Source organism: Lissotriton helveticus, chromosome 11 (genome assembly GCF_964261635.1).
Source record: "Lissotriton helveticus chromosome 11, aLisHel1.1, whole genome shotgun sequence".
NCBI classification, from domain to species: Eukaryota; Metazoa; Chordata; class Amphibia; order Caudata; family Salamandridae; genus Lissotriton; species Lissotriton helveticus.
This window is the reverse complement of record NC_136072.1, coordinates 365,632,873-365,656,587: the sequence shown is the minus strand read 5'-3', so window position 1 is coordinate 365,656,587 and position 23,715 is coordinate 365,632,873. Positions and strand designations below refer to the sequence as shown.

At 43.0% G+C, this 23,715-nt stretch overlaps 1 protein-coding gene across 2 annotated transcripts in view; it reads left to right on the top strand.

Moving 5' to 3' along the window:
• Nucleotides 1-3,870: 3,870 nt before the first annotated feature.
• The window catches only part of RYK (receptor like tyrosine kinase), a 985,672-nt gene continuing 965,827 nt past the window's right edge, over nt 3,871-23,715 (top strand). For both annotated transcript variants that reach the window (XM_078665796.1, XM_078665795.1), the window contains exon 1: nt 3,871-4,192. In XM_078665796.1, the coding sequence (XP_078521922.1) occupies nt 4,012-4,192 (181 nt within the window). In that variant the 5' untranslated portion in view covers nt 3,871-4,011. The remainder of the gene's footprint in view (nt 4,193-23,715) is intronic.

Sequence of the window (23,715 nt, the reverse complement as noted above, 5' to 3'; positions counted from 1 at the left end):
CTGCTTAATTGCAGAATAACTACTAAGAAGGCAGGAACTCCGGATATTCTTGGTGTCTCCCTATTGGGTCTACGGGGAAGTATAACCGTTGACCTTTACAATGTTTATATTAGGGGAACAAAAAATGGGTGTATTTCACCCACAATGAAGGAGCTTGAGGTTCAGCTGGGAGAGCAGAGTGGTTGTGGACATATCCTAATAGCAGGGGATTTTAATTGTACATATGAACCACTCCCCTTAGAAGGAATTCCAGATTTAGGAGAAGAGGACAGCAGATGGGGTATCCCTATTCTCTCTATCCCACCCATTAAGCGCTGGACTCGCAGTGCAATCCATCTCAATGCATTTACATTGGAGTTTGGATTAAGAGCTGCTAATGGTCGCACTCGATCTGATCTCCAGGGTGCGCCCACATTCAACAGGGTTGGCCAATGCACTCGGATTGACTATATCCTGCTGGATAGGGCCCTCTGGAGTTATGTTAACGATATGGTTATTACCAATACCGTAGAGAGCGACCATAACCCACTCTCCTTATCCTTAAAAAATCCTTGGAACATTGAAGCACTGCCAGTCTCTCTTGGCCGCCCACAGGGGATTACTGTCGCTACTTGTGGCAGGCGTCTAAAGTGGAGTAAGTTTATGTGCAATACCGACAAACTATCCACAATAGACGAAGTGGTTAAGGGCATGCAAGCTGAAATTGGCTCTATTAATCTGACCATAGCAGCAGACAAGGTCACCGCTGTTTTTGAAGCTGCTATAAAAACTATTGGGGACCTCTTTTGGGTACAATTGCCAGTGGGGAAACAGAAACCTAAACCAAAAGGCACACATGATTGGTATTCGGCAAATTGCAGGAAGGCCAAATCACGCTTAATAGAGGCAGTTAAAGGGAAGTCTCTCCCTCTAATCCAAATTGCCAGAAGAGACCATAAAAAGGCTTTACTGGTAGCAAAAAGGGAGTGGGAGGATAACTATTGGCTAACCCTTAAGGAAGCCAGCACGAAAAAAGACTCTAAATCCTTCTGGGACACCATAAGGGCGCGAAACAGACCGGATATTGACCTCGTAACCTGCAATATTCCGGGTCAGGTATGGGAGGTTCATTTTTCCAAACTGTATTCCTGCCATGACGATATGAATGGAAGAGGGTCTGTCCATTCCTCTCCTCATGTTGACTACTCCCTTTTCCCTGGCGATCCCGATTTTACACTGAAGGAAGTAGAATATGCTATTAACTCCATCATTCCACAAAAAGCTGCAGGACCAGATGGCATCCCTGGGGATCTGCTAAAAGCTGATGGTGCTAATTGGGGTAAATTAATCCACTCCCTCCTCCTTGCCATCTGTAGGGGTGCCCCCATTCCTGTCTCTTGGAAGGGGGCAGAGGTGGTTCCCATCCACAAGAAAGGCCCTAGGGATGATCCGTCCAATTATAGGCCGATTAGCTTACTGGATGTAAGCCAAAAAGTTGTCGGTAAAGTCATTCTACTCAGGATACTCAACTGGGTGGATGAAAACAAAATACTTACCGATTTTCAGGCCGGCTTTAGAGTAGGCACTGGAACGATAGAGCAGGCCTTTAGGCTTATGATGATCCACTGGAAGGTGGTAGTGATAGGCAAGGGCAGTCTTTATCTCGCGTTTATCGATTTAAAGACTGCCTTTGACCTCGTCCCCAGGGACTCGCTATGGAGGGTTCTGGCCAACATGGGGCTCCCACAGTACTTATTGTCCCTATTAGTTAGGCTCCATCAAGACAGCTTTGCCCAAATCAGGTGGGGTTCCGGAGGGGAGAAAACAGGCTGTATTCCGGTCAAGAGAGGGGTCCGCCAGGGATGTGTTCTGGCTCCCACCCTTTTCTCCCTGTACATTAATGGGGTGGTGGAGCACTTACTTAAATCTCCATCTGACGAACCATCCCTGGGGGGGGTACGTATACCGACCCTCCTCTTCGCGGACGACACGCTCCTAATCTCCAAAACCCCTATGGGACTACAGAAACTCTTGGATAACTTCCAATCCTTTTGTACCGATCGAGGCTTGGTCATAAACACCAATAAAACAAAATACCTCGTCCTTAATCCCCCTAAACAGAAAGTGCGACCCCCTACTTTAAACACCGAATCCCTGGAAAGGATGAAAGAATTTGATTATTTAGGGATACGCATTTCTGACAAAATGGATTGGACTCCCATCTAGATAAGATGCTGCTGAATCATAAAAGGATCACAGGTGCCCTATTAAGGGAGCAACGTTCCAGTTCGTTCAAACCAATAGGAACAGTCCTAGAGATCTATGCCGCCAAAGGTGTCAGCTCTGCGCTTTATGGAGCTGAACTTTGGGGCTTCGCATCTTCTCAAGCACTGCAAAAATCTGAGAATAAATTCTGTAGGCAAATAATGTCCCTCCCTCAAAGTACCCCCCTTTTGCCCTTATTTATGGACCTTGGCTGTACCCAGATCGGCGAAATTGCGAAATTTCGCCCTCTCCTATTATGGGCCCGCATCTGGCGGGTAGAGGAACTTAGTGCCTACGCCAGAAGTTTGGAAGAAATAATGGAGTAACCACACTGGGCCAGAGTCAAATGGTTAACTGATATGAAAAATCTATTGTCAAATTTGGGCCTATCAGACTCTTGGTCCAGCAGAACCTCTCCTCCAAAACAAGTTCTTAAAAACCTCTTTCGGGATTGGGCTTGCTCCCAAAGGCATTCTAGTCCATCCATTGGCAGACTCACAGAGGATTTTTTGATGTTTAAAGATTGTCCCAGGCGAGAACCCTATTTAGACACAATCGGGAAACCTTTTGCCCGGTCTTTGTATTTTAAATTCAGAACGGGTACTCTTCCACTGAACACTTTTACCAAAACATGGAAATCCTGTACAGACAAAACTGACCTGTGTCCATCATGTTCAGCCCACCCAGAGACATTAGCTCATTTTTTATTTGTCTGCAAGGAATATGCCAATCCAAGAAGGGTGTGGCTGAAGAACTTGTGTCGGCAACTTGGAACTAGGAGCCATGTTGAGGCAACCAGGATACTTGTTTCGGATAGTTATGTACCCTATGCTTGTGCCCTAGCAAAATTTCTATTTTGGGCTTGGGCTATTCGAGCCAGAAAGCTTAAATACTCTGTTTAATTTTTTCTTAAACAATATTTATTTTAGTAAATGCTGTACTTCTTGTTATCAACTGGACATGTATCATTAATTTTATTATTACTTTTAAACTGCTTTTATGATAATGACATTTTATCGAAATAAAGCTTTTTGACTTTGACTTTGTTTATTTAAGAAAGGCACAGGAGCAAGGTAGAACGCATCCTACACAGGATTTCCTTTCATGACAACGACATACCTGTGTGACAACGACATACCTGTGTTCTAGACTGCTGTCTTGTGTGGCTGGAATGCAAGCAGAGGGGACTGGAGAGTCTTTGGGACAAGATGCCTGCTCCTTAGCTTATTACATGTGTACTTTATGTTATGTCTTCAGAATAGAAAAGCATACTTCAACAGGACCGCTGCCTTCGTGTGTGCTGTACTACGACTTCACATGCCCCTTTGTGCCATTTCTGCCTATGAATAGCTGAGAAGGTATTGGGAACTGTGATGTAATGTTTGATGTCTTCACCACCCACTTTCTAACGAGACGAGTAAAGCCCTTTTGTGTGTGTCACTTCCGCCAAAAAGTCGGAGAATTTTCAGATGCCTGCATGTCTCATTTAGTCGTGTCTCACTCAGCCCCCAGTCTCGTAGATACCCACTGTTTAACACACGCCACGGCTTTATTCAGCCGAGGCAAAGGGAGCATGCGCACTAGCACATCCGAAAACGTCACCACGCGGCGTGCAACGTCAGGCGGTCATCGCTCCTGATTACAGCCAGACTAAACCCTAGTTGGAGCGGGAGGGAGGATAGGAATTACGGGAGGGATACGAGCAAGGCCGGGGCAGAGGGAAGCCCGCGGGACAGACATGAGCCGCCGGGCGCCGCCCCTGTGAGCATGCCTCGGGGGCAGAGCAGGAGTCCGGGGTCCTCATGGCGCCGCCCCTGGGGGGCCCCCCTCATGCTACTGCTGCTCGGCGCCCTGCTGCTGCCCGGGGCAGGGGGGCAGGCCGGGAGGGCCCCCCCTGGGACTAGCCTCAGTGTCTACATGAGCGAACAGGAGGTGCGCAAACTGATCGGTGAGTTTGCATAGCTGCTGTATACGAGGTTACAGGGGGCAGTACATCTTTGTACCCGGGCTGAGAAGCACAGCCTGTACCGGGGAAGCGGGCCACTAGCATTTGGATGAAGGGGTGGGGTGCCAATTTATGATGGGGTTGTTCAGCATAACTGTATACTGCGTGGGTGTCGCGTACTAGCCTTATGCGAAGTGGGAGTGTCTAGGGCTGATTCATACGGAGGGGGAGTGGGAGGACTTAGTCAAAAGTGGACAGTGCCTAGCACTTCTCGGTACGGGGAAATACAAGTTGTTTAGCTTTTATTTATGAGGAAAGGATGCTGTGTTTTGCTTTATCCATTGTAGTGCGGAGTTAAGTGCGATTTTATGCAGAAGATTGGCTTAGAATCAATTAACGTGCGAATTGGAGATTCCCAGTGATGTTTGTATCTTTGTACCTCTATGTAGAGGGAGATTTCCAAGTGCCGCTATGTTATACTGACGTAGGGGCGGGAGGAAGTAACAAGCACATTTTTATGCTGAAGGGCTGCCATATGCTGCTTTATAGAGTGCTAGGTATCAAGTATGGGGAGAGATAGGAATGCATAGTGCTGTTTTATATTAAGATTGTGAAAGGTGGGTGGAATGCCTTGCACCGCTTTATACATGTAGGAGAGGTGGGCGGGCACAGTGATACTTTATGTAGAGCGAGTAGCATACAATTTGCAACTTTGTATAATGGGGAGTGCCAAGCGCCCCTATATACAGAACAGTACTGCTGAGTGCCGTTTTATGCAAAGGGATTTGGAAGCAACAAGTGCTACTTTATGCAGCATAGAAGCGTCACTTACAGAGGATGCCTAGTGACCATTTCAATATAGGAAGTAAGGATTGCCAAGCGCTGCTTTAAATAGAGGTGGATATGCTAAACTTTGGTTCATGCAGGTTTCTTAGGTTTGGCTTTGTGGAATATTATGAGGTTCGGTCTCTTGGAATACAGGGTCTATCTAGTGATATTGTTTTGAAGGTGGAGTGCTATTTTTCATACAGATGTCCTGCATGCTTTCTGCAGAAATTGCGATGGCACCCTGCATTATGCATGCCAGTAGGTGTCCATTATTACTTCATCTGGATCCTGTGTGGTTATAAGTAGATTTGCCCAGTCATGTATTTCCCAAATGATGTGTCACCAGGGCTGTTTTTTGCAGAGTAACAGAATGGAAATGTACCCAACACTACTTTATACAGATATCAGTGTCCAGCGTTGAGTTAAGAAGGGGAAGGTAAAGTTCTCGAGCTCTGCCTTATGCGGAAAGTAGTTGCCTGCCAATATTTTGAACATTGACAGCACAGATTGCAAGCAGACTTATTGCTAACAGGATGCAAAGAGTAGGCTTTCAGTCTGCTCCTTATGCCCATTCGCTGTCTTTGAAAAACCATTTTTTAGCCGTTGGATTGAGACTTTGTCAGTCATTTCTTCGCCAGCCCAGTAAAGCGATTTACCTCTCACTTAATATTATTGGCTGTTTGGGTGGGTGCATCCTTCTGCTTCCTCAAGTGCTTACATTGCACTACTTGAGGGACTAATTTACAATAGTAGCCATCTCTCTGCTCTTGCGGACATCCTCCCTTGTCTTGTCTGGTTTTTGACAGCACAGTTGTCTAACAGACCTATTAATAACAATATACAGAGAGTGGGTTTGGAGTCCACCCCTTCCAACCATTGCTTTCCTCAGCCAGCCTTCTTTAGTCATTAACTTGAGACTGTTTATCAAGTCTTGGCTCAGCCCAGTGGCGTATACCCATCTCACCTAATGATGTTGTTTCCTTGGGTATGTCCTTGAGTGCTAGCATTAAACTGCCTGAAGGACTACTTCACAATTGTAGACCTCTCTGTTTGCTCTTGCTGACTGCCTCCACATGTGTATTCCTCTCATTTGCTTATACATCATGCGTTAGCACGTCAAAGCAAGATCTATTTTTTTCAGTAAGTTTAGCTAGAGAACAAGGAGGTGATCGTAAGTGTTTCTTTTCATAGAAGGGCGGTGTATGCCCTGTCTTATGTAGTGTGACGCAGTACGGCTCGGCCCTCCTTTACACAGAAAGAATCAATAGTGTTTTGCTCCTTATTTTCATTGATGGTACTACAGTGCACTAATGCTGGAATAAAGTGGGACCCAGCAGGGTTTCAATACGAACTCTTGAGCTGGCACCATCGAATCGTTCCACATTTGCCTATTATTGATTATTATTATTAGATACTTATATGGCGCACAGCTACCTCCAACGGAAGTGTCCCGGCGCAATCATGTCTAGTGGGGTGTGCATGCACAAGGAACACATGCACTGGCACCAGTGCACAAACTGTGTACGTTTCAGTGGGAGCAGCAGCAGCCTGCAGAGACGAGATAAGTAGCTCTTTTCTTTGTGGAAGGCTGTGAAAGCTGTACCCCCCCTACAGGGACAGTCAGTGGTTACTTTCGTCAAATGTGTATCCTCAGCGGGAGCAGTTAGAAGTTAACAGGTGCTCTGTCGGTCACTCGCCACTTACTGCCAGATTCAGAAAGCCTCCCTCCCGTCCATTGAATCAAAGATCCACATTGTGAGTCATTCCTTAAGTTCCTGTTATATTTCCATTTCCAGCACTTAGTTCAGCCTTCTGTGATGACAGTACTCCAGGTGCTACACCTTTTCTAATGCATCCACATGATATTTTAACTCTGTTGCTGGGATTCTCACTGCAAAATAACTTGCTAGTCTACAGTTGTTGCCAGATTGGTCACTTATAAGTTATCCAAGTGAGTGTCTGGAAAAGCTAGACAGATTTTCTTTTTTCAAGGAGAAAATTCCAGTACAAGATTTGCAGAGTAAGTATTTTTTTATTATTTTTTTTACTTATTTGTGACTCGTTTTCAAGGATCCGGGTCAATCTGTAAGAAAGAGGTGACAGCCAATACGTGTTTCGTCCCCTTTACACGACCATCCGGCCTGGGGCTTCCTCAGGGCGTGACATTTTTTCCAGACAGGACTTAGGTGGTCCTGTGTTATCAGCTTATTATATAATCCTCAAAGTAATATCTGACATGGTGTACTCGCATCAGAAGTTTCAGTCTGCATCAGCTGATGCGAAACACATGTTGGCTGTCACCTCTTTCTTACAAATTGACTCTGATTCTTGAAAACGAGTCACAAATACGTAAAAATAATATTAAAAAAAAGACTTACTCTGCAAATTCTTGCACTGGAATTTTCTCCTTGAAAAAAGAAAATGTGTCTAGCTTGTCCGGACGCTCACTTGGAACTTCTTTCTAGACTAGGGGGTTTGGAGCCTCACCCTGTCAAGGACAAGCACTATCACCAATACTTGCTCAATTAAATCCAGCCAGTAAGGGTTTGGGACCGACCACACCTACTTATCCTACTCTTATAAGTTATCACCTACACAGGAGCGTTGACAAAAATTTGTGAGGTCACAACACTGTCTAACTTTGACTTTGAGAGTAAAACTCATCCTTTACCACTTTGTGTTTCTGTACCCGATCATTGTATGTTCACTCTATTAATTGAATGGCAAACAACCAGCTAAAACGTTTCGAGGTTGATGTACACTTATCTGCCTGTGTAGCACAAGTGTGGCTTCATTTCTGTTGGCTTGTGCCAGAAGATCGGGAATCAAAACGTGCACCCAGTCTTCTATCCTGCTCTACTGTAAATCTGTAACTTATATTAGTAGGAGGCATTTCGCTGTATCGATTTTATATTTTTTTCAAATCAAAAAGGGGACGCAATTGATTTCTTGGGAAAAATTAAAATATTTGACAGGAGTAGGAACAAACTGTACTCCTTTGCAATTTCTGGTTGTTTTATAGACCGGTGCCACGTGGACCACCAAACTCCTTGGAAAATGAAGCAAAATGCATCTTGAGGAGACACGTTTTGAAAATTATGTAGCTTCCTGCTAGACAGCTTTTTGTAAACACAGTGTAAATGTGCCGGGCAGTCGGGGTGCCATGTTTGCACAGCAGTTTTGGGGCAGCTGGGACTAGTTAACTGGCTCGTGATTCCTAGCTTAAGGTGCTTAGTAGCAAACTCCACATGCTCAGCATAAACAAGGATAGCTGACCAATGTTGCATCTTGACACGCACAGGCTCCACTTAACTGGGAGGAGTGGTCCAACCACATGTTTCTTCACAAACTGTTGGTGTAGGATTGCAAGGGTTGTTTGGATGAACAACATTTGCTCTGTAGTGGAATCTTCCTTGTGCAGGGAATCAAGACATCGATTCACACCAATCTTTTCAATAGTCCCTTAAAGGTGGGTGTAACAGTGGATTGTGGAAAATGATTAGATTTCCTAATGTCTGCACAAATGTAGTGATTTATATAGTGGTTTACTGAGGATCTCCTTGGAGGCTATCTGGTGGCTCGAAAGTCCAGCCTCCTATATTCTTACTGACACTAGTCTGAGTCCCCATACAAGACATGTTTATGTTGCTCTACAAGTTGCAAATATTATCGTTGTAAATAACCTGAATATCCTTTTTTATTATTTTGATAGCACATTGGCACATAACTGTACACTGCATCTTTTAGACATTTTTTGTTTGTTTTGTGTAGTAGAACATGTTTCCTGTCTACAACTTCAAGCATGGCCTTAAATTTTGTTTGGGTGTCTAACTCCACTTGCTGCCTAAGGCTCTTGGAAACTTAGTGGCATATTTCTCTCAACCAAGTGTCTAGGGTATGCCGATAGAACACTTTGTGGTCATATTACCCAAGCTGGTGAAAATGTAGTTTGCCTTCGACCTCTAGGAAGAATAAAAAGAGAGAATAAGGAGTGTATCGACTACACAAATTTGCAAGCGGTTTTGCCTATAGGTGAACCATGAACTAATGCTAATGCCTTATCCATCCAGATTTTGTTAAAATGACTACTCAGTCTGAAAGTTATTTTAAGTCACCTTTCCCGCATCTATTACATTTATATTTCCATATCTTTCAGCATGCTCTTATATAAGAAATTGTTTTAGATTGCTGGCTTTGGGGCACTTCTACAGTTACCATTGAGAACCTTTTGCGGCAAGACATTCCATAGTTCACAGTGAGTTTCTTGATTTGTGCCATGCTTGCAAAGGCTGGAGAGGCATGTCCAGTTAATTTGGCCTTTGCTTAGTGTCACTTAGAAATATTGGACTTATTGGTGTTGCCTAGGTATATTTTTGTTTTGAAGTGCAAAACTTTCTTGGTATTTTACACCCAAAACACAGAATGACACAAAGATTGTACTTTTTTCTTAATTTCGCCTACATTCTTTCCCCACTCTCTCTGATATATATCAAAAGGATTTGTCACAGATTTAGTTTCCTTCATCCCCTTACTACTGTTTTAAGTTTAATTTGGATTCGCTTCTCTTCATTCTGCCTTGGTTGAAAACCTAGGAACTGATGTTCCAATAAAGAGGACTCTAAAATTATGCCAAGTGGGCTGCCAAAACATAACAAAAGAAAAGTGTTGTGCAATCTGTTTTCCACGCAGTTTATTTAAATCTACTGTACAGAATGCCAGACTCTGACATCCAGCCTCATTCCCTGGCACGGGGCATTTATTTTTACTGAAGCTGATGCCAATGTCTTTAACTCCTTCAAGGTTAGTCCAAATTAGGTTTTAAGTAGGACTCTTGGTTACAGGGGCTTTGGAAGTTGTAGCATCAATCTGTGGTCGTGATGTTTTTCAACACTGGTCTTTCGAGTTATTTACCTCGTTGGGTTATTTATGAAGACCTTGTTTGGAAAACAGGTTGTGCATGTGTGGGTTTTTTCTTTTTCTTGGCATACCTGGGTTTTAAAGGGGTGGTTATGCCTATTTTTTTAAGAAGCAAATATGCATAGGGATTGTAAGGGGAAAATCATAAGCCATCTTGTATTTGGTTGAAATTGTGGGTTCTAATAGCAATGCAAACCACTTTTGTTGTATTCCACAAGGTTTATCCTATCACTGGAAATCAGGAGTGCATTGAAAGACTAGAGAAACCTGGCATTTATTATCCCGTCTTAATCCTCCACAACTCATTTAGCACCCTCATGTTCACCAGTCGCTGTTTCTCACAGGAAACTAATGCATAACGTTGGAAGCGCTAGCTTCATAGTGGTTTTGAATTCAGTGGCTGTATTCATGCAATGGGATCACAGGTGGTTGTGGTGTAAGATATGAGGCAATGGTCGAGTGTGGGTCGCACTGCAGACGGACATCTGTGTTAATTCTCAGGGCAGCCAATGGCTATCCGTGTTCACAGCACGAGTCTATTGCTTTTGCAGCCAGAGGTCATTGGTTACAAGACAGATTCACTACAGATGTGTCATGACTTTAGAGCAGAGGTCTCCAACCTTTTCTGTAGTGAGAGCTATTTCTCATCAGTGAAAATCATCATGCGCTACTAAAGGCCAAGCATCGCCCACATTGTTCCCAGAGACCCTCCTTCATACAGCTTCACTGACTTCAAGCCTAATTTCTACGTAGACAATACTGTGTGGTTTGACCAAAATGCATAGTGCCCTAGAAACACTGATAAGAATAACTTTGGATTTGTGTATGGCGAGGAGTCTGTTTGCACTAAAATTATTGCTGTTTTGAACTCGATGGAAGCTGGTGAGTTGGAAACATTATTATTTATTGAAAATGCCCATTTGAAACTCACTCAGTTCCTCGCTGCTGTGCATGTTTGAGTAACCTCTCTGTTGAACTTCAAAGGTTATTTTATTATTCTATGATTCACAGTTGCATCAACGTTGCGTTGCACGGTGTGTCTTTTTTCTATATAGTATAAAGTGATTCACGAAAGTAAAGTCAAGCCTTTCAAGGCAGCGTTAGTACAACTGTGAATTGTATAATAATAAATAAGCTCTGAAGTTCAACGGGTAGTTCACTCTTAAACCTGATGAGCGGAGAATAACAAAGTTTCATATGGGCATTTAAATATATAAAATATTTTCATCTCGTCAGCTTCCAGTGAATTACAACAGCATTATTTTATTGCAAACGCACTCCTCTCTGTTCGTTTAAAGGGCACACATTAACACACCCTAGAATGCTGGACTTAATTCAAATGCGAAATGAGTTGATAACTGTATATTAAGGAAACGAACAATGAATTTGGCATAACTTGCTCAATTTCAGTCAAATGGTACTGTGGTACAATTCAGGTGAGTGGGTTTTTTCCTTTCTTTGTAAATAAAAGTAAAGATGAGAGCAAGAGCTGACATTACTTTAAGTGTACATTTGCTGCTAAATTTTGGTCTAATGGCACAGCGGTACATTTGAAGTGCATGGGTCATTTTCTTTGTACTCTACTTCTTACCGGGCCCCCTTCTGGAGCCAGACGCAGCACATGGACAAGAAGGTGTACGCAGTTCCGTCCGGTAACACTGTGCATCCGGAGGCAGTTAATTTCACATTGTGTCACACTTGTTATCTCTGTTGTGAACATTAATTTTTGTAAATTCTCTGACTCGGATGCTCTGTATAGGCTTGTTATCTTTTATGTGAACATTTACTGTTGTAAAGCGCTCTGATACCTTCGGTTCCAGCTAGCGCTATGTAAAACGCTGAAATAAGTGCATATCCATTTACACTTCCAGTGTTGGAAAAACTGACTCAATAGGGAATAGTCAGCATGTCCAATAAAACATAATTGTGCCTTTTAGCTGTACATGATAACAAATTAATTCATAATTTTGCATAAATTTTTTTTTCGGACAGGGTACCTCTCGATTTGGAAACTATAGCAGCCCCCGGCCTCTCACTGATTGCGCTCTTGTGCCGCATCACCTGAACAGTATGCAAACCAGAAAATCTGGCCCTTCTAAAAGGCTCCGTTGTTAAGACTTTTGCTTAGACCCACTGGCCGCACAGGTTGTGTAGGAAGGAATCCTGGTGCCTGCCTGGCCCGTTGGATAGTCTAATACTGCTCATGCTGGAGTTTGACTTACTTACTGCAATGATTTCACCTGCTTCTGCCGGCCCCACCCCAGTTGAGCTCTATTGAGCCAATCAGAGCAGCTGGTTTGTTTGACGGGCAATAGCTGTAAAGAGACTTGCAATTAAACAAAATATTAAAGACTGACAATAAAATGTTAAAAGGAGATACCCGGCCGCGAGCTACTCGGATGGTGTCTGCTTTAGAGTGTGATAATCATTTTGGTCCAGCAAATGCATTCTGTGAGCATGGTCAGCGTTCACTCGACGAATTTCACAAGCTTGTGCTGCAGCTCAGGTTTACAACACAAGAACTGGGTTGTTTATTCTCGATATTTATGAAATAGTAGCTATTACAAAACTTATAACGGTCCGAGTAAGAAATTGGGTTGAGCAGGTTGTCATTTTACCTGCAAAGGCGAGACCCATTAGTTTTGCCAGTGCTTGTATGTTTTTTTCTTGTTGTCTTTTTATAAAATTTTCATTGGCATAATGAAGCTAAAGCATTGATGAGGCACCCTTATTTATGCCCAAAACCCACATATGTTTGGAGTACATATTAACTCATGTAGACTGAATATAGACATCATCTTCATTTGTAAAGAGCACACGGAGACCAGCGTGTGTACAGCCCATGTGGTTTGTATAAGCGCTTGCAGAGAAAACACATTGATATGTTTGGAGTGCCCTATTAATTATAATAATGATGTGCTTGTCGAATACATTGATGCCAAGAATGTGTGAAGGCACACGTGTGCAGAGAGCACTAATACTGTTATGGTATGTGAAGCACACCCCAAGACTACCCAGTGTAGATACAAATGTAATGGGCGAGTAGTTATATTACGACTTTCTGTCCATTTTTAAAGAGCACGTCTGGAAACCTTTGCATTCCTTTTCAAATTACATGCAATTATGCTGTTCTGGGAATTCTGGACTCAATCTGTTGCACTTGCCTGCCTTGCAAAAGATGTGAAATGATGGGTTATATAAACAAGGAGGCTCTATATCACTTGAGAGCACCTAACGCCGTTTTTTTGTTAGTCAAACACTATTACAGCGAATAGTACAGTTGAACAGTGAACAAGTCTTACTTCCTGTCAGTACCTCTTTGCTGCATGGCTAAGCACCCTATGTTCATGTGTGCATCAGTGTAATGTCTACTCTCATAAGTAGGGTCATTTAGAGCTTGACTTCAGTTATTGTATTATGCATTTTCTTTGGTAATAGGTGTTACCACTTATTATAACACTGTATTCAACCACAAAAGCAGTTCCGTAAAGGCTGAATTTAAAGGTTTTGTGTGTGCTGGTTAAGGTTTATGGCTTCCGCCTCCTAATCATAGTGGCGAAAGAGGAAACAGAACACTCCCAGAGAGGTACTCTTCAAATTTAGTGCTGCGTGAAGACACTTTTAAAAATGGTTTATCTTGTGCTCTTGTGGTGTTTTAAGTTGAACAACATTTTTGGGGGATTGCTTCATGCATGCGCTTCTGAGTATTAAAATTGTTCTCTTCTTGAGTAACTTCCTTAATAGCTCTTGTGGCAAAACGCTGTGATGCCCATTTGTTGTATGGGGTTCCCCATAAGAATGATGGAGGCTTCTAGTGTCATCTCTTTGGGACCTTTAATTTTAACAGCGGAATGACTGTGCTGTTCAACATCGCAGTAAAACTTTCCATTATTGGTTGAGGACTGTGAAAAGGTAATTAACCGGTTGGGGAGCTGGCTGCCACCATTGAAAATTTCCATTGCACGGTTTCATTGGACTCCAGCATGTGCTCAGTTTGCTTTGTCTGGATTTAGAATTACCATTTGGACGAACCTTAAATACCCTCCTCTTTAGCTGGCTTCATAGTGACACTAGTTGTCTTGGTGTACTCTGCACCCTTTATTAATAAAATACCAAATGTAGTAGGCTAGTGTATGTAGGGCACTAATAGTCACATTTTTCGACGAGTCTTGATTTTTTTTCTATTCTTTTTGACAAGTCTTCTGACAGTTTCCTTGCAAATGTACAATGTATTATTACTTGATCCCTGCGCTTTAAAGGCCTACTAGTCTGAGTATAGTTTTACCATCATTCGCCTTTGCCTCTTCTAAGTGTTTACTGATCCTGCTCGATGCAGTTTTCGCTTTCACTCTACTTTGCCAGGTAGTGCTTGGCAGTAAGGCTGTGAAAGTGGAAAGGATCTGAAGGGTGTATGGATCGGGGTAGCCTACCACATAGAAGTCAAACGAAAATGGGAAGTGGCAAATAATGCTGCACGCTTCAATAGGTCTGGCATCTGTTTAACATTGTAGGCAAGTCTTTATAACATTAGCCAGTGCTCCACAAGTACTTGCCCCTATAAGACGAGTAATATATTGGATTTCCTTTTATGTTCGTTCTTGTATTAGCTGCAGATCAGGGTGGTATAATTAATTCATAAAGCAGAGGATGGTATCTTGAATTTAATTTGTGCGCTGAATGTTAGCAGTGCTTAACAGTTAGACACCCCATTTTCTAAATGCAGAAAAGCTAATACCTCTATTTACTGCTGGTGTTAGTAAAGAATTAAGCTACGCCTGTTACCAATTTACTGTGCACAGCCTGAATATGGTTTGTGGCTGTTATTAGATCTTTAAGAACAAATCCCTCTTTTAGCCTTTGTGACTCGGAGCACTGTTTAAATCTGTGCTATTTTCAAGAATCAATTTTAAATCTGAACTTCATTATAAATAACAAGACAACCCTACATATTCGATTTTCAGCACTTGAGCTTTTAAGTGTTCCAGTAACGCAAGAGATCCATATTATTTGACTCTGTTTACTGTTTCTGGCAGTGCAGACATTTGGGTGTGTTTTGGTTTAGGGATTTTTGTAATATTCTACATATGTAATTACGAAATCACAGTGGAGGCTGCTACACATGTAGTTTAAGGGATTGAATAGCATATCCATATTTTAGGTACTTCTCTGAGAGGCAAGATGCCAAACAACTTCTTGTGCCTCTACATAATCTACAAGTCCTGGTAAATTGCTCTTTAAAATGTTTGCCAATACATAATAGGCTCAGAAGGGCATTTGCAATCTTGCCCACTAGTTTATATGTCGAAGTGTGTACTTTGTACAAACTCCATGTTGATTGCTTGAATTTAATCTAAAACTATAAAACGTGCACCAATTAAAGTTACATTTGTGTCAGTAATTTTTTTCTATATCTTTTTTTATATTTTTCAATCTATATTCTCCTTTTGACTCTTTTTAGATTAGCATTTACAGCTGCATGGTTGATATTCTTTTACGAATATTTTCACATATACATTAAGTGGCTATTTGGATCAGCGCCCCTGCTTATGGTTCTTTGTATAGCTGTCTATTTTTATGTTTGTCCTGCTTTCAAAAGCATTTAACCTTTACCACGTTTTGATTGCTGAGAGTTAGAACCACATATGATGAGAACTTTGTTTTGTTGTTGCAAACAACTGCTGCCATTTGTTTATTGCAAGGGTCTGCGACCTTTTCTATAAGAAGAGCTATTTATGTTCAATGAACCTGAGCTAATCTTATTCGTTTCATAATCGTGACCACTTCTTTTTGTATTTGCCACCCCAAGTGGGATGGGTATGCCCAGATATGGGTCCGGGCTCTACATGGCGCTGAAGTCCAGCTTGCCTGGCACATAAGGGGTGATACCCCCAAACCAGTCCCAGGATGCTTGTTTCTGTTCCATAGAGGGCCTGGCAGCATGGTGAGCAGGGTCAAGACTGATTTGCATATGGCTAGGTTTAGAAAGGAATGGCGTGGGGAGGAAAAGAAAACAATGGATTTAGGTCCAGAACTCTGTACTGGGGTGAATGTGTGACATTCCGTCCATCAATTTTTCTTTTTACGTCAGGCTAGACAACATTAGTGGCTCCCATATATTGGATTACCATCAGTGATTACCTCAATGCTTCAAGCATGGTAGCCAGTAGTATTGTAAAAAGGCTTTGTTAATGTGCAGTGCTTCCAAATTGGTAATACATAACCTCCACAGTTGCAATGTCCCTGGCTGCAAGGTAATAATAATATTAGTAATAAGTCTCCACGACACATGATTTGCCACTGAAACATCAGCTTTGAATATATTTTAGAATTGCTACTATTTTTCACCAAACATCAACTTAAGACTGCTGAAAGTGCACACATTTCTTTTCACATTCATGCTTTTCAGTTTTAACATACATACATTAACTTAAGCAAGCAAAAGCTTCTAATTTAGTAGCCTGGGTTGCACTCACGAGAGCTATCCGCAGCTCTCGAGCTACCTGCTGAAGAAATCTGGTTTATCATGACTTATAACACTAGAGTTCCAAGCTTTATAAAGGAAAGTGAAAGGTTTTAATGTATGTTCTGATAATTTTTTTAAGTTGATTTTAGTATTGTAGCTCTCTACTGACAGTTCTTCTCCCACCTTGGTTGGCCATATCTCTGGGAGACGTCCACCATTTGCTCCCCCCTCCCACTTGTGTGCTCTGGTGCTTATCTAGGCCTACTATCTTGTGGACGCTGCAATACCCACCATGGTGATGTTTGAGTCATCCTTGTGGTCGCAGACCCAGGCAGTTCTTGTCATTGTATAGCTCTTTACAGTTTTCTGTAATATTTAAAATGCTACGCTTATGTTCTTTTTTTGTTTTTTTATTTAATTTTTGAGAGATTGATAGAAATTAACCTTAAATGTTAAACACTGCTAAATAGGAACTAGCACACCACCCTCTTCCCTGTGGATTTCAATACCACAAAATAACTCATTGATGGTCGGGTTGAGTAGGGAATCATCATGTGCCCAAAGTGTTCATAGAATTGGCTCGGTGTGGTGGAACTTTGCATGCAGAGGTGCAATGAAGGGGTGTGTGTTTGGCAGCTCTTTCAGAAGGGCATCCTGACAAATCGTCACGGTTTAGTAATTCATTCCAAGGAACGATACTAAGTTGACTCAGAAGAAGGCTTCCATAGAACGCAGGCAGCTGGACTGTAAATGCAAATAAATGTAGATTAGTCAAACGAAATAAAATGGGCTTTCTCCTGCAACATGTAAATGGAAGAACTAGCTTAAAATGTCATGTATGAAGTTGGAGGTGTGGTAGGTAGTCTTTCATGTACCTTCTATGGTGAAAGAAATATTTTTCACTCAATAGGGTTCACTCTTCAGTTGAGTGTGGGGGTGCTCTATAACATCGTTTATTGACAATTCTCGGATGTTAAGCAGCCTTGGTAGAGACTAGAACGTATTACATATTAGTGTAATATGCAACTGAAAGAAATCTTGACATTGTGCTTGAAAGAATTGGGATCTGTCTTTGAAAGTCATGTTTTTCTGCCCTCTCGCCATGACACATTTCTAGTAAATCCTCACAAATAGTAATGAAAGAACTATTAAGCATATGGTTTTGATGCACCTCGAAGCAAGCGGTCTTAAGTGAACTTAAGTGATACGACTGACAAATTGCACATTACATGTTTTTCACTTCCAGGAATATAGTGGCATGGTTTTAATCAAAACAAAATCACCACAGTATAAAGTTTTAATTTCAGACTTTTGAATTAAAGAGGCACATTGATTGTCCATACTTCCTATGATCTCCCACTTCTAAAACGGTACCAACTATTAATCTGATAGTAGCTGCCGCAAATAAATAAAATGAGGGCCTTATGGTACGTATGTGTGCACAAACCTATCTAACTTGCAGAAGCTGGATTTGCATCGATCTACAGGCATTTTTTAATTGTTTTTTTTGCTAAACATACTTTTGTGCAGCTGAGTCTAAAAGGCATGGCAAAAGAGTTTGCCCGTATATATGCTGTGTTCATTTAAATAATTTGCCATTCAAATTAGTTATTGGTAATTGATTAACCAATTTAACATTACTGATTCATTTTTTTTGTGATTTATCAGCACAGAAAAGTGTCCACAATTTTAAGGATAGGAAAAAAGTATTCTTTTGTCCTAAACTGTTCTCTAGTTCATACACAAGGTGGACTGTGAAACAAATGAGACACTGTGACAAATATATAATACAATTCATGGCAAAGTAGCACATTTCAAAATATGCCTTCAGTAGGTTTCACATTGGGGTAGTAGTTTCTTGATTCAATGAAAGGTTGACATGTACACTTGCATGCACATTTTTTCTTGGGGGCTCTTTCCTCACCTCAAGTAGGTTTTACGTATGGTGGCGAGTAATGTAAATGAGTGTACTTTTTGAATGTTTTGGTCTAGTGGTAATTTCCCGCCATTGGTGGAAGTTATTACATATTTCAAAAAGAGTAGGGCCTAGGGCGGGATGTCACAGACAACATAACCTGCCTTTTTAAACAAAAAAAGTCCTCGCACTACCAATCTGTTACTGCTCCCTGCAGAGTCAAGAGTGGGTTGGGATTGGCATACTAATGTTGCTACACAGGCCTGATTGCACGTAAACATGACTACATTTATTGTTGGAGAATGTGTGCAGTAGGCGTAAGGCCTAAACAAACCGACTGTTTGATGGAAATGCTAACAAATGTGTGCTCAACCTTGATGTTTTCTGCTTTAGAAATTCCATGTTTTTTGACACTGCTCAAACTAACAAGACGCAGAAGGAAATCTTTCCACTTCTCTGGTGCACACAGTGTAACTTTGGCTGCAAGGGAAGATGACTTTGTATGCCTGGGTCTTGGAAAGAAGGAGGAAAAAGTAGCATGAAGTTCCGAGTAATTCTGAAAAGATGGCATTTTATACCCCGTTTTGTAGCAAAGCAGGAGCGGAGCATGAGTGACCCACCCCCTCCACAATCTAGAAGACTTCATTGGTGATAAATGTGTATAACTTACTGGGGCAGGGTTAGACACATGGTTGTTGCTTAGGGGAGATGCTGACTGCTAACCTTATAAATGCCTAATGTATGCAGGGAAACTATACGTGACTTTACACAATTTAGGCTCAGTACACTAATAAAGCCATACAAGTTGACTTACAACATCTAGACACTTTGGGTAGGGGATAGACAGGTTAGGGATGGTTTGGTAAATCTGATATTGCCATTTTGTCGTCTGAACTGCATATTGCCTACTGAGTTGTTTATAATAGTTTTGATCATTCTAGTAAACTTGATTTGTGGACAAAAGCTGCAAAATGAATAATCTTATTATAGTGAAATGCCAACTGTTGTGTAAGTGTGTACTGTTTTGGTGTTACAAAGGCAGGGCTCCATTTTTCATCTGCAGAGTAGAGATTCTCCAAGTTTATGCTGATTCTGAACACACTCCCCGTTTAACAGAAGATAACTCACTAGAAGGGAAGTGAGCCACCTGACAGTTCTTCTTTTTTTGTGAAAGAAAGGGCAGACTTTCTTTTCGTAGTTAATGAGATCTACTGTCAATGACCCCAATAATTTTTGGGGTGAACTCCACTTCTACTGTCCACCATAGCGAGCATATTGCCCACAGTACCAGTGCTAACTCAGTTTATTATCCAAACGTGCAAGCTTTTTTGATGTATGTAAATATAAGCTCCTACAATGCAGCACCTGCCTCCCCTGCATACACAAAGCACTTGACCCACGTAGCTGCTCCCCATGCTGCCATCAGGCTGCATCAGAACTACTCTAAATGTTGATCATGTACTTTAGATTCCATTACCAGACCTCTTCCACGACCTACACATAGTTGTGCTGTTACATTTTCTTTTTAAGCTACAGTTTACCTGTATACTTGCTGCCTCTTTTGTTCTTTTTTTTCTACAACAGTGTTCTGCTAACCTCCCCCTCTGTTGTTCCCCTTGCCTTCTCTTTTTTGAATACTTTCACATTCCCTTTCTGATTATAATTTTTGTTACTTTATCTTCTATTCTTTCTGGCTCCCTAATACTTGCTCCTATTTCCTCCCCATTTTCACCTTTGATCTCTCACTTCCATCACCTTCACTCTCCAACCTCTTCCAGTCGCTCTCCGTCCTGGACCCCCCCCCCCCTCTCTTCAGCTTCCATCAGTGTCAGATCTGTCTGGTGGTGGGTACCAACCAGAGCAGCGACCAGGCCGAGGGAAAGTGGAGTGTGTGAGTCGCTACTCTTTTCCACACGCCTGACAGTAGAGAGTTAACTTAGGATGTAGGTAAAAAGCACGAACATCCCTTCATTCATATCTCCCAATCTAACATTCTGTCGAGACAGACTTCGTTTTACCCCTTTTTAGGTTTTGCCTGGCGAAAAGATGCGCTCTGTGCATCTTTTTCGCGCAGGCGAAAACCTGATGAGAACTGTAGTGGGGTTTGGGTCGGCCCTCGTCATTTATTGGCTGGCTCCATAAATGGAGCCTAGCCATTGGACGAGGGGCCTGTCCGTCAATGCCGGACCAGATTCGGGGGCGTTCCCGCGATTCTTTGGCTTTTGCCGACGTCACGCGACGTCAGCCGAAAGCCGGGAACGCCCCCGAATCTGGTCCGGGTCTGCAGCCGATGGATCCCCCCCCCCCCCCCCCCCCCCCCTCCTGAGAATGTTAACTGGCAACTGGCTGCTCTGCCGTTTGGGAAGCGGCAGGGTGAGCGCGAGGAGGCAGGAGAGACGTTACGTCACTAAATAGGGTGTTTTGTTCATGTTGTGAGCAATTTAAAAATGTCGACGTCTGACTGTGTACTGATCCTCGAGCAATATCATGGTACGTGGTTACTGGGAAAACTCTGACACTTTCTCGTAGTATGTATTGTGAGCTCAGCCTGCGCTCGTATGTAGTGATCTACCACTAGCGTGCCTGCACTTTTTCACTTACACCTGAATGATGGCACGGGACATCTGATTGTGCGCTGACACTTCCTGGTGAAAGGACAGCTCGGTGCACTGAGTGAAAAGTAGTGGTTTCTTGTGTGGTTGCCTACTGAGAGCGGAACGATGGTGCACAGGCAGAATATACAGTTGCACGTATGCGCAGATACATTTATGGGCCTGCGGGCCGCTGGATCGACGTGATCACATGGATGAATTTCTGGCGCTGTATTTATTTGTGAAGAGTTTTGTAAGGCGCTGCGGGTTGCCCATGGTACTTCGGAGCGCTAATTGCTGAACTTGGCACACGCGCATCTCATTTACTACAGGCTAGTCCAGCATTGCACAGAATAATGTCATTTTGCTGCATGGCGGTGGAGGCTGAGTGTGCAAGCGCCGTAACTGCACGCGGTCGGTCATTATGCACTGACACTGGGGCCGAAGTGTGCGTGCACGGATGCCAGTGGATTGGCAACTGATTATCTGCAAGTACTACCCGGGACAGGGACAACCAAAGCTGATTGTGCTCTGGTCCTTTATACACGGGCACTGTGACTGGTGCTCGTGCACACAGACCTGCATGCCACCATCGAAATGTGCACTTTTAGAGTTGATGACGCAATGTCCAGACAGCATCACTTATATTTGAATCGTGTGCATTCTGGTGTGCTATTTAAGCATCACTTATGTATAGGACTGCCCCCTATGTACTCAGTGCCAAGTACAGTATTTAAGCATCACTTATGCATAGTTATATTGGCAGGACCATTTTAAGGAGCATACTTGCAGAAATTAGCGACCAGTGGTTTTGTGTTTACGTGCTAAAGGCAAAATCAGATGAACTCTACAAATGTTTTCTTGAAAGTAAAATGCCTATTGGTTCACTGTTTTATTCAATGCACGTATATCGAGCACGCTGGCACGTGCCTGAAAGGGGTTTTTCTCTTGACATGTGTGACATTCCCTGCCGTTTTGATAGACACATGTTTCTAATCAGATAGCGCCTAGAAGCAAAGCAATATATTGTAACCCTTTTAGGAAAACCATAAAGAGCTTCTTTGCTCCGTACCCGTGTGTCCGTTCCCGCCCCCGCACCCCCCCCTCTCCGTGTGTCCGTTCCCGCCCCCGCACCCCCCCTCCCGCTCTCCGTGAGCGATCATTTACACTTATAAAGTATTATCAGTTCAGGATAGCCATGTAAAACAACTATACGTACAATATGTGTCTATGGAATGTATTTACATATTGTATTACATATTCAGAGTGCAGAGTGCAGAGTGCAGAGTGCAGAGTATAATGTCAAGAGCAATGCCAATAGCTCTAACTTTAACAAAGGCAAAACCATTGCATTGTAAATGCTTGTTTTATGAAGGGAAAATGGCCGATTCATGATTAAATGGTTGGCCAGGCCAGTGTGTTGTAGTAGAAAGTTTGAGATGGATCACAAAGTAGTTATTAGGAGCCCCTCTCACGTGAACATTTTTGAATTATTCATGCCATCAACCCTGATGCTGCATGAAAGGTGCGTGTGGGTCCAATTTAAGACCTTGCTAATGCAACACCAACAACTTTTCACTGTGAGTTCATCTCCGCTACTAATTATTAGGTCTCGCCTGTCGATGCGCATGCGCATCGAGCTTGCGAGTCTATTGGGGCTTAACCACTCTTTAACTAACTTGCAAGGAATCGTGGCGATTCCTTGCAGTGCCCGTGACTTTTAAGCTCAATGCGCATGCGCATTGAGCTTAAAAGCGCGTGCACATCAGTTTCCTCAGCCGCACTCCAGGCCCCTGCTGCTTTCACACCCTCTCCCCGCTCCGCCCCCTCCCCTGCCCGCCGTGTCGCATTTCTCCTCCCCCTATTTTTTTACCCGCTCCGCCCCCTCCCCTGCCCGCCGTGTCGCATTTCTTTTCTCCTCTTTGCTCCTCCAGCAGTTCTCTGTCACCTTTCCTTCTCTCCTCCCTTGTCCACCTTTTCATTGTTTTTGCCCACCTCTCCTCCAGTTGAACTCTGTCACTAGCTCCTTTCAGCCCCTTCTCATTCCAGTGTTTTCGGGTCCCATCTCATGCTTGTTATAAAGGGGCTGCCAAAAGCGTACTTACTCCCCTCACGACGCTCCTCCCGCTCCGCCCCCTCCCCACTCTCTCTCCCGGCACACCTCCCCCTCCAGCATACAACACGAAATTCAGGCTCCGCCAGCTCGTCGATTTATTTTAGTACCAACCAATTGAAAAGTCGCCAAACATATGCTTTACTTGAAGTTTGAATTATTTTACTTAGCTTGGGGCTGACGATTATTTGACAGTGAGCGCGACACGCATGAAAGGGTCTCCTTGAAGGAAATTCAGTTTCTTCAACAGGCACTCCGCTCCGCCCGCCCTCCCCTGCCTGCCGTGTCGCATTTCTTCAGGGCACCTCCCCTCATCACTTCCCCAGCAGCATCTGTTCCCCAGCCTGCCTAGAGCAGCTCTTCCTGCTCCGCCCTCTCCCCACTCTCTCTCCCCTCACGACGCTCCTCCCACTCCGCCCCCTCCCCACTCTCTCTCCCAGCACACCTCCCCCTCCAGCATACAACACGAAATTCAGGCTCCGCCAGCTCGTCGATTTATTTTAGTACCAACCAATTGACATGTTCCTGTAACTTATTTAAAACTACCATATTTTATAAAACACAATTACGCCCAAATTATTTACTCATCACTTTCGCGGTGGCAAGTCTGCAATTCATGAAAGGGGGAATGGGAAGTCACCAAACATATGCTTTACTTGAAGTTTGACTTATTTTACTTAGCTTGGGGCTGTCGATTAT